This window comes from Narcine bancroftii, chromosome 7 (assembly GCF_036971445.1).
Source record: "Narcine bancroftii isolate sNarBan1 chromosome 7, sNarBan1.hap1, whole genome shotgun sequence".
Taxonomy (NCBI): Eukaryota; Metazoa; Chordata; class Chondrichthyes; order Torpediniformes; family Narcinidae; genus Narcine; species Narcine bancroftii.
Window position 1 is genome coordinate 34,720,298 of NC_091475.1, and position 12,062 is coordinate 34,732,359.

General features: G+C 41.1%; 1 protein-coding gene across 5 annotated transcripts in view; it reads left to right on the top strand.

The window, feature by feature from the left end:
* The window catches only part of LOC138738734 (uncharacterized), a 54,137-nt gene that overhangs the window by 19,511 nt on the left and 22,564 nt on the right, over positions 1-12,062 (top strand). For all 5 annotated transcript variants that reach the window (XM_069889547.1, XM_069889546.1, XM_069889542.1 and 2 more), the window contains exons 2-5: positions 2,563-2,626; positions 6,014-6,298; positions 8,582-8,611; positions 11,241-11,492. In XM_069889547.1, coding sequence (XP_069745648.1) covers positions 2,596-2,626; positions 6,014-6,298; positions 8,582-8,611; positions 11,241-11,492 — 598 coding nt within the window. In that variant the 5' untranslated portion in view covers positions 2,563-2,595. The remainder of the gene's footprint in view (positions 1-2,562; positions 2,627-6,013; positions 6,299-8,581; positions 8,612-11,240; positions 11,493-12,062) is intronic.

Consider the following 12,062-nt stretch of genomic DNA (forward strand, 5'->3'; position numbering starts at 1 on the left):
ATCCAAAAAAAAAATCACTGATAAACCTTATTGCAGGTCAAGGAGTTCCATATATATGTTTATCTTCAGAAAATATTTCAAATATTTCAAATCAACATTCGTCGCCATCTTTCAAAAAGGAGTCCGAAATCAACTTTAATAATTTCTGTTCTTGAGAAAATTCCAGCACCAACTCCGGCTCTGTCTGGGCAAATAGGTCAAATTTCTTCCAAAGTCAAAGAATGTAATTTTGTTCTGTATTCCGATATTCCATCCAAAAAAAATCACTAATAAACTTTAATGTTATCTGGATTTTTAAAACTCACGGGCAACCAATGCCAATTACTGCAATTTATCTTCATAAAACATTTCAAATCAATATTCATCACCATCTTTCAGAGGGGTGTCCAAGGCCAGCTTATCCGACAGTCCAATTAATGAGCTCCGTTCTTCAGAAGATTCCAGCCTTGACTCCGTGGTTCTGTCTGGGCAAGTAGGCCGAGTTTCTTCCAAAGTCGGAGAGTGTAGTTTTATTCTGTATTTGAACTCTATTTTCCTTAATCTTTGTTGCCATTTTAAACTAAAAACAATTGATAACCAAAACAAAGTCTTTTAACAGAAAAGAAATATTCTTAAAACGGGTATTTATATAACTCCCTGGGGGAGACCGGGAAGGCACGTCCGCTCCCTACGCCATCTTGCCACGCCCCCAATGCTGTATCTCTAAATTAATTTTTAAAAAATAAATACTGAATTTAGATGGTTCAGTTGACCCTAAATGGTGACAGCAGTTGTGCTCTATATACAAATTAGACAAAAAATATTACTACCTCTTGGTCAAAAGGAAATAAAACAATACCCTGGATCCATTTCATGATATCTTGAGTATATCCACAAGCAATTTGAATAATTGCCCAACTAGTGTCTACAGTCTACACCCTTATACTTAATCCAATCACCCCAGTGACCACCACTGACTACTGGTATCTCTGCACTGGCAATTACTCATACTTTGTATGGCTCATCATGCATTGAGCTGCATCTTCTGTTAATCCAGATTAACCTTAATATACATCTCATATGCTGAAAGTTCAGTTTTCATATGGAGATATAAAATTTTGTGTTTCACCCTTTTCTCCTGGAATCCATGCCTCTATATATTTTCCCTATACTATAGAAGGTATTTTTTGACTCATTCAAAATTAAAAGGTGGGAATTTTTACATTTGACATATTATTACCCATTTATAATGAAGGTCAGGTAACTATAGATTGCTTAATCAGGATGAGGACAGAGATTGGTAATAAAATTACCCTTCACCTCTGGGTCTTTGGCTTATAGTCCTCTCAAGGGAGAGTAAATGGGTTTATCAATACAGTTGAAAGCTGGTGGTTATCGGTTCCCATTTGGTGAATAGTATTTACTGCTTAAGGACAATGTGTGCTTGTTATTGCTACAAATCTTAGCCCACCAGCTAATTAATTTCACTGATAACAGGCTAGGTACAAACACAAGAATCATTGATCATCCTCTCCATTTCATCATGCTCTCTCATGAATATCTCTTCATCCTATCCAAAGTTCAAAGTTCAGATTTATTGTCAGAGTACATACTGTTCATGACATCACATACACCCTTGAGATTCTTTTTCCTGCAGGCAAGGCAGAATTTCTACTTATCAGTATCTAAACGCTGTACTCAAGTTTTAAAAAAAGATGTGTATACAAAAAGAGAAATGCAAACTAACTGTTCAATACAGAGAAAAAAAAAATACATACCTGTATTCAGTAATAAATAATGTACAAAAGAATCTTTAACTGAGTCTCTGACTGGGTCTGTTGCTTAGGAGTCTGATGGTGGAGGGGTACAAACTGTTCCTGAATCTGGAGTACAAGTCTTATGGCACCTATACCTCTTTCCTGATGGTAGCAGTGAGAATAGAGCATTTCCTGGGTGGTGTGAATCCTTGATGATTGCTGCTGCTCTCCAATGGCAGTGTTCTATGTAGATTTTCCCGATGGTGGGGAGAATTTTGCCTGTGATGTACTGGGCTGTGTTCATTACCTTTGGCAGGGCTTCCTCTCAGAGGTATTGGTGCCCCATACAAGGCTAATATGCAGCCAATCAACACACTTTCCACTACGCATCTGTTGGAGTTTGCCAAGGTTCCATTAGCAGTTCTCTCTGCACTGCTCCATTTCTACCAGCCTTCAACTCCATACGCAAATAATGATGCCCTTCAGATAAATTCCATCTTGTCTACATTGTGAGACCCCCCTCCTTTTATTTCCCCTAAACACTCTATACATTGTGCCACCCATGTAGGAGCCTCACCTTATTTATTCAATGGAACAGCTGATGGTCTTAATCCTTTTTAATTGCTTCAAAGGGATTATCATTCAGAACTTGCATATTGTTTCGTAAATTCTCTATTTGCCTACGAAGCTTTATTTGGGTGAATATGCAGATCCTGGGGCAAAAATGGTAGCCCTAGTTGTTTTACAGCTCTACCTGGCAGCTGAGGGTTATCTGAAGTCTGAATTCCCTCTTACTTCTATGTTTTTGACACTCTTAACTTTACAGGAAATTTACATCCATCTTCAAAAGTCCTGAATTATGGCACAATATGAAGATATTCAGCTTGAGAGTAAGTTGATGCATTGCCAATTTTTCATAAATCATTACAGAATAAATATGCTAAGTAAAAGACCTATTGTTTCCTTCTTTGGGCTCTTTTCTGTCGATATTTATTATCAGTAATTATGGTCATCATGATTTGAGATATATTACTATTTATTTTGTCTTTTATCCCTGGTCTTTCATTACTCAGTCACTGGGAAATCCTTCCAGAATGCTAAACACTCTTAAGAATCAAACAGTAATCTTCTTTGTTAGAAAATAAAAAAACTTCCCTTTGTTGATCTGATTCCTGGGTGTCTAATGAGTGTGACTTCAGAATATGGTGCAAGAATAAAATTACTGGCTCTAATTAGAATTATTCCTGACGATTTTATCTGTATTGAATGCCCTAAACATGGATCCTCAAGCTGCTCCATGCAATTCAAAAAAGATTCTTCATTGCACGGTATTTTACCATCTTAATCTCCAATAAAACAGTATTATCATTACTGTCTCTATTTGTGTAACAAACAAAAGTTTAGGAAGTCTTTTTTAAATGTCCATTTGTATTTTCTCCTGGAAATTGATTTTAAATCCTGCAAACTCCAGAAGAATACTGGGTAAATGGCAAATGGGTGGCGGGTGTGGATCAATATGAGATTGATCGTAATGATAAAAATATATATTTTAAAAGTTGGTAATCCAGAAAGAAAATAAATGCAACTACACAAATCAATTGTAAAGAAATTAAAGCATAAGGATAACCAGAACTCATCTAGAATAGTGTCTACTGATTATTCCAAGTCAAATGATATACCATGCCAAATTATATATTTCCTTTGAGGCAAAGCAATTGTTATGAGCCCTGAGGACCCCAAAACCCAGCAGCTATAGATATTCACCAAGACGAATGGTTACTTAAACAAAAGTCGTATTTAATTATCTTTAAACATGAAAACAGAATCACACTTTAACTTATCACTATTGACTTAACTAACCTAACAACCCACCTTCTAATTCTAAGCACACGTGTATGTAGTGTGTGTGTGTGTGTGTGTGTGTGTGTGTGTAAGTTCAGAAAAGTTCTTTGATTCACGATCCAATCTCACTTCTCATTCCTCCAAGTTCACTGGTTGCAGGCAATTTTTATATTGTGCACAGAATTTAAGATTTATAAAGTTCACCAGGTTTTGGTGTTTGAAAGACAAATGGTTACCGCTCAGGAAGGTTCTTGTCAGTTTTCAGAGAGAGGTTTGATGTACGATGGACACTCAGCCACTTTGGTGTCTTGCCAAAAAAACTTGTCCCCCTCAGGGTTCTCCAGATGATAACCTCTTTCTTTCAGGTCACCACAGAGTTCCTTTTTGTTTCACTTACTCCATGTGAAACATTAGACAGCCAGTCCTCTCCTCTTGCATGAACCACAAGGGCTTTGACCAGTTTGAATTAAGAACTCACACCCGTCTTCCAAATGGAGTTTTCCACAAGCTTGCCAGCTTGTCCTGTTCCAGTCCCAGCTGCTGTTACTTACTGTAACACAGTGGAACTGATCTCTGACTCTCTCTCTCTCTCACACATACACACACACACACACACACACACACACACACACACACACACACACACACACACACAGAGAAAGCCTGTTTGACTCTCTCTGCTTGCAAAACCACAGAAAGTTAGAACAACAAGTTCCCCTTCAGACTGTCTGCAGCTCCAACAAGCTCTTTAATCTTTTGCCTTTTTGTAAACAACAATCCATTAGTGAAGTCTTTTGGGCACTCTCCAAAGCTCTTGCAAAGGCTGTGGGGCCGATATGTCTACCATTAGCAGAGCTCCAGTATTTCAAATAAGATCTGATTTAAAGTGTTTGTATGTGAACTACACTAACAAACCCTGCCCCAATTTATCTCACAAAAACATATCTATATACTCTGTTGCACAATAAAAAATTATTTCTGGTATGTGGAAGTTGTCCTGTCCAAAGAGCTCAAGTGAAATTGGAGACTGGCATTGAGAAAAGCATTTAATAGGGGAGCATGGTTAGCTAATGCTATTACAGTGCCAGCGAGCCAGATTCAGATCCACCACTGTCTGATTGGTGTTTGTAGATTCTCCGTGTCCACGTGGGTTTCCTCCGGGTGCTCTGGTTTCCTTCCATGTTTCATGTTAGGTTTATTGGTCACATTGATGTAATTAGGCAGTGTGGGCTCATGGGGTAGAGAACCTGTTACTGTGCAGTATCTCTAAAAATGAAATAATCTAATGGAAGCGTTTGATAATTGAGGTCAAATTCTGTTTCTGAGATGCTTTCTGAAGGCTGAAAAGTCAGGAATCTGGAACTTTCAACATAGGAATAAGGAGGCATTTCATCACTCAGAAAGTTGTAACATTTTGGAATTCCCTACTTTGTTCAATCTTTGACTGCATTTAATCATAATGAAATATTTTTCTTTGGAGATTAAATAATAGGCTATGGAGAAGCACAAGAACTCCAGATGCTGGAATTTTTCATTTTTATTTTAATCAGACATTTACATTTTATTGAGAGGTACAGCACAGTAATAAGCCTTTTCAGCTAATGAGTCCGCAATGGCAAAAATGGTTCAGGCATCATCTATAATCAGTCAACATTTTGGGTCAAGACTGGTGAAAGAGTCCTGTCCTGAAATGTTGACTGGCCATTTCACTCAGTACTGCTGCCTGACTTGCTAAATCGCTTCAGCTTCTCATTGTTTGCTGGAAATTCCAACATCTGCAGTTCTAGTGTTTCTCTAGTTTGACTCTCCACTACAAATTCTCAAGGTATATATACTTTGAAGAAGTTGTTCTCTTTCCAAAGGAGTTCTACATCTCGACAAAGGGATCTGACCTGAAACGTTGACTAACCTAGTGAGTTCCTTCATCTTATCATTATTTGCTGTAGGATATAGGTATTGGGAACAAAAAAAGATGAGCCAATCTGTGATAAAAGATGAGCCAAAGGTCAATCTGTGATCTTATCAAATGGTGACATGGATTTGAGGGCCCAAATGCCATACTTGATGAAAGGACTGCAGAATGGTAGATAGTTTCCCATTGTCCAAAAATGAGGAGGGTAAGTCTGAGGCAGACACTGAACCTGAGAAGGCCCACTTGTCGCTCTGTGACAGAATTTCCAGTACCTAAGGACACCCTTTGGCCAAGTACAATTGGGTCCCATGCTGAATGCTCTGGCAATGTCCCAGAATGAGGCAGTAATTTTGGAGCTGGACATGTGAGATGGGAATTGGAGAACAATGCTCTCTGAGAGGACAATGCACCCTGTGACTTGTTTCTGGTGTAATGTTAGTGTGTGAAGCCAAAAGCTGGGGGAAACAAATGACCCATATGTTACCTTTGCTAAATGCTTTTTCAATGTTTTCCTTTTTTGCAGACAAGGATAATGACACCATGAAGAATTACATCCAAAGTTCACATGGTATTCTTGTGTCTGCGCTGTACAATATCAACCCCCTGCTGGACCAAATGATTGCCACCCACCTTTTGACCTTTGAGAATTACTGTGAAATTCGAACTGAGAAGATTCCACCACAGAAGGCTAGGAAGCTCCTTGAGATTGTGCAACTTCAAATGAATGAAAGCGATGCTTGGAAATTTATAGAATGCCTGAAGAAATGTAAACACCATTACCCCTGTCTGAAGAACTGGCTTGCAGTTGGTTAGTTCATAAACGTTGCAGACAAAACACCATGGTTCCTCTTCTGGAGAACAGTGCAAATTGAAAAGCATAGAAGTTAAATTGGTCCATAATCGAAAAGTTATATGCAGAATTCTCGTGGATCTCTTAAGCTCTCCTTAAGGATCTAGTTCTGTGTACTCTAGGGTGGCTGCTAAGACCATCTGCTCTCAAGTGGCTGAGGAGTTCCTCCCAATGTGGGGTGGTATGTAGCAGTTAGTGCAACGCTATTACAGTGCCAGCAACCCAGGTTCAAATCTAGCACTGTCCATAATGAGTTTGTATGTTTTCACCGTGTTTGCATGGGTTTTCTCCCTCCTTTCAAAATTGTACAGGGGTATTAGGTTATTTGGGACGCATAGGCTCATGGGCTGGAAAGGTCTGTTACCGTGCTCCATGTCTAAATTTAAATTTAAACAGAATCTGTTGGAGGAACTCAGTGGGTTAAGCAGCATCAGTGGGAGAAAAAGAATGGTTGTTTTGAGCCAAAACCTTTATCGAGACTGGGAAAATGTATAAGAAAGCCGAGTGTAAAGGGTGAAATATTGTGACATTTACTATAAATCCACTATCTTCCACAGCTATCTCAACCACACTTCCTACCTCCCTGTCTACTGCAAGGATGCCATCCTATTCTCCTAGTTTCTCTGCTCTCAAGATGATGTCCTTTTTCAAGCCACACAGCTTTGCCCTCTATAGTGGTCAATAGAGCCTTCTCCCGCATTTCCTGCATTTCTCAGAGTTTCACACTTCCACCCCTCTCTCCAAAACGTAATAGGGAAAGGGTTTCATTTGTCCCCACCTTTCACCCCACCCGCCTCTGCATTCAGCATGTCATCCTCTGTCATTTCAGCTGCAACTTGATCCCACCACCAGACACATCTACCCCTCCCCACCCCTTTCCACTTTCCATAGTGATCAATCTCCCTGTAATTCCTTTGACCATTTCTCCCTCCCCACCCACCTCTCTGTGACCCCTGGAACTTTTCCTGCAACTGTAAGAAGTGTTACACTAGTTCTTATACCTCATCCCTCACCACCATCTAGAGTCCCAAAAAACCCTTCCACATACGACAAAGATTCAGATGCACGTCCTCTAACCTCATCTACAGCATTTGATGCTTCTGATGTGGCCTTCTCTACATCAGTGAGATTAAAGGCAGACTTGGGGTCCTTTTTAAAGAGCATCTGTGTTCAGTCTGCAATGACCATCTGTTGTGTTTGGAAAGTATCAGATTTGGTGGGTTCACAAAGAGATGAGTGTGGACGCAAGTGTTATAAGCAAAGGTAACCTTATTGAACACATGTAAGACAAACAGAAAGATGTCAAAGATATTTAAATATTCTACTACTAAACAACTATATAGATATGAATATCAGACCCAGGTTGGACTCTGATATCAGTGTCTGCCTATCTTCTACGTGCTCCCAGACAGGGACTTTCAAACACATTCCCTGTACTCCCTGTGGAGCTCTCTGCAAGGACTATCTATTGCATTATATTGGCTCAACTTAAATGCAGTGAACACCTAACCCATGACTCCTCCAGCAATGTCCACATGGAGCAATTTCTAGGGCTTGGACCAAGAGGCAGAGAGAAATAAATATGGTATGCATTGATGTTTTATACTGTTCTGAGATAGGCATCTTCCCAATGATGAGACTGAATAATTTAAATGAGCCAAAGGTAAGGTGTGCTCTAATGGCTGACTGGAGTCTAACCTTGATTGGCAGGTGAAGCAACTTACGAATAAGTTTCAGACAGGGAGGTCATGTGACCATCTGCAATTCACAATGTTACAGACAGGGAGGCCATGTGTTCCTCCACAATCCACATATAACACCATTATGAGTTCTCAGTTGCATGCCATTTTAACTCCTCTTTCCATTCCTACAATGACCTGTCTATCCTATGCCATTTCTACTGCCAAAGTGAAGCCCAACATAAACCTTCTGTTTTCTCTTTGTGGAGGCAGTCTCCAGTCAAGAACATAGAATTTTCTAATTTCAGGTGATGAGTCCCCTCTCTCTTCTGTACACCTTCATCTCTTCCCCTTCCCCCCTATTTTTTGTATCTTTCCCTCCCACCCCTATGCCTTTCCAACCCCATCTCTCCACTAATTTCTTCCATTCTCTTCCCCCACTACCACTACCTACTTCAGTTCCATCTGGTCTCGCTAAATTACCATTCTCACCTTCTCATCAAATTCGATGCTCTATATCTAATGTTTAATTAATTGAAGAATCTTTTTCATTGTTTTACAGATTTCAAGGGGTTCAAGCGTGGACTAACAGGTATGTCATCTCACCACACCGCTCAAATGTTCCTGTCTGTGGCTTCATCTTTTGATCTTGGTGCTCATTTTCTTCCTTTGATTAGACACTTTAAAGCAGGTTTTTGTGATACAATTAAGGAGCTAAAATAATCAATATTAACTCACTTGCAAAATCTCAAAAAAAAAGAGAGAATTTGAAAATACAAAGTCATGCTGGATCTTCAAGGATCCTTTTTATTATCATGTACACAAAATACACAAAACCTTTTCTTTGTTTTCCTTTGTTTGCCCAGTAAACTCACACAAAGTGGTGCCACCAGTCCAGCACCACTCTCAAAACATGAAAGCGAAGCAAAAAAGAATCCCTTCAGAGACATTAGGCCTTTTCACAGTTGGCCTCTGCATGGAGGCTGGCTGAAAGCCAAATTAAAAGGTATTTCTTACCTTTTCATGCAGGCCCAAAAAATCCTGCTCCTATGTCCCCTTTCAGCCTGGAGGCAACTGGGGCATTGACGCGACGTTCAGGAGGCATACCTACTGGTGCCATGATGCCATTCAAGCAATGGCCAACTTCATTGCCCCTAATCCCCCACACAGCTGGAATTGTTGGTTGACAGAGCGGTTCCAGCTGCATGGGAGATTAGGGGTAACAAAGTCAGCCATTACTCAGCAAAGTGTCAAACGGTCCCAAAATGCTAAGGTTGTTCAACATGCAAGAAATGTCAGCAACAGCAATGAGAAATGTAAATATTCACGTGTGTCTGCTTATTGAAGCAGGTTGCCAAGAGGCCATGTATGACAGCTCCTGTCTGGCCGGGGTGGGGGGTGCACATGTTGAGCGGTGGCAATGGGCAGGGCTGAGCGGTTGGGGGGTTCTGAGCAGTTTATGGAGCCAGCAGCAGTTAGGTGGTGGCTCCTGAGTCGCAGGCTGATGACATCATTAGCCTGGCCCTTTAGAGCCACTCCAAACAGTTCCCTGTTCAGAAATCCCTAGTAGGACTTTCACCTCGGCCCTGACAGTAGGATTGGGGAGGATCGTTTGAGGCACATTGAATGTGGAACTAAGTGAAGCAAGGTAGAGGCGGATAATATCCACCTTTACACTCACACTTTTCTCCACCATGAAAAGGCCTATTGAGTAACCATGGATCCCACCGCATCCTCTGATGCTGCCACCACCTGCACCCCTGTAACCTCTGTAATTTTATGGCCTCCTTTACTGTCCACCAGTAAACCTGAGCTCCAGACATTGAAGTCATATTTCTCAGCCCTTGGTTCCAAGCCTCCAAGAAGTTGTCAGTGCACAAGGCACTTCAGGAACTTTCCTCACCTTTGTTATCTTTGTGCATCCTGGTCCTAATACTTGGTCTCTAGAAGCAGTTTGCCAGCAGCTCTCAGACTAATGTGAGTTCATGATCCACCGAGGCCTTCACTGGTCCAGTGCTGTAGTTTTCTACACTGTAGCGTCCACTCCCAGACTTCTTCCTCTCGGTTTGGGTGGGGATGGGGCAGTGTGTTCTCCCATTCTAATATCCTGCTCTGGCCACTGATCTCTGAAGCCTGAACCCCTTACAGTCTGGTCTGCCGAGCATAGGGACCTCTTGGTCATGGACCTCTTTGGGTTCTTGATGTTAAAAAAAATGCCACTGGCTCCATTCTACAGGCAGTCTAAGCCTGGTTGGGCAGATCCTGTTGGACACATCCCCATTCCCCTGTTCTTTCCATGTCTGCACCAGTGGTAGCCCTTACTGCAGTAGTGCCACCATCCTGAAATTGCATCTGTCAAGACAACATTTGGGATTAAGTTTCGTGTAAGGGTAAATGTAATGGAACTGATTTACCACAGCTTACAAACAAATAAAGAATGCACTCACTGGTTTCTTTCAGCACACCATGAAGTCGACTTTCTTTATTATTCACTAGACACAACATTGTATTCTTCAAATCCCCAAACACCACCCAGCCAAACTTCTTTGACCTTCTCATTGGCTCACTGCCCGAGTGATCCTGACACTCTCACTCTCCTGCAAATGAGATTCATCACCCATGTACTGCCGCTTAACACACCCTTGCATGTGTGCAATTGCCCCCTGCGCGTCGCATTACTTGCGTCATCAGCGGCGACCGGCACCACTCCTGATGAAGTACATGACCGCAACATAAATTTATGAAGAATGCAAGTTGGGAGATGACTGGTATAACCTGATATCTTGGTCGGTGGGACTTAGGACCCCCTGGAAGAATCATCTAGTTTATCCTCAGCGAAGTGATAGGAAGCTGCAGATGGTGGAATCCAAAGCTAAGCACAACCTGTTGGAGGAACTCATTGGATCAGGCAGCGTCAGTGGGAGAAAATGAATGGTTGACCTTTTGGGCTGGAGCTCTCCTCGAGACAGCCTAAAATGTAAACCGCTCTTTCTCTCCCAATAATGCTGCTCGACCGTAGAATTCCTCCAGTAGAACATGTATAGCCTCATGCAGGTGATGACAGCTATCAAAAGGTGGATCAGTACACCCAAGGTAAATTCATGAATGAAACTAATTGCATTCTGTGTAAGGTTTGATCACGTAAAGGAGCATAATCCTATTTTTCTATTGGTTAAAGGATAGAGGCTATCTGAATAAGGCTGTGATTTTTACTCTTGTAGAGCACAAACTACAACAACAGGCAAGTGTACTGTGCCAGCGACTTGGGCACCTGATTACTCCCATTGCCATGAAGCTATTTTCCAATGAAACAATTTCACAGTATGAGCTGGATATTGTGCAAGGAGAGACCACACTCTACTGTCAAGCCCAGAAGTTAATTAACATCTGTCTGCAGAAAGGAGAGCGTTCCTGCCAGAGACTTTATGAAGCACTGCAAGAAGAAGACACAGTCCTAGCAGAAGATATTGACGGTGAGAGCAAACTAGTCAATTAATTTAGTGCTGTGAAGGTAGGGTCATGCTCAGTCAATTTGTTGAAATATGTTCAGTTGCTAGAACTTTTGAATGTTCAGTGGGATCTGAATTAAGCTACATCATTCATTCTGGTAAAGATAAGTGCTGCTTCTTGTAAAGAATTAACTGCAAGTTCTCGGACATTTGAACATTGCAGACAATGTCAATAAACAGAAAGTGCCCAATGTCAGTGTTCCTCTACAGCCACATGACCTTTAAGATGGTGGTGCCACTGAACATTTGGTGTTCCCAAAGTGGATGAAACTTATGTTTATTTGTCATATTATACCTGATGCAAGAGAGAGTGCTTGAATGAGCAGTCTAACAGGTGAGTGCTAGCACTTATAACGACATATAAAGTAGAAGAGCACATTTTTCAGAGTATAGAATCACCATGATAAAAAGATCAATTAGTACCAATCAAGGGCAGTATGATAGGACTAATGAGGGGGTACATGGAAGAAACTGTCTTTAGTACCAATCAAGGGCAGTATGATAGGACTAATGACGGGGTACAGGGAAGAAACT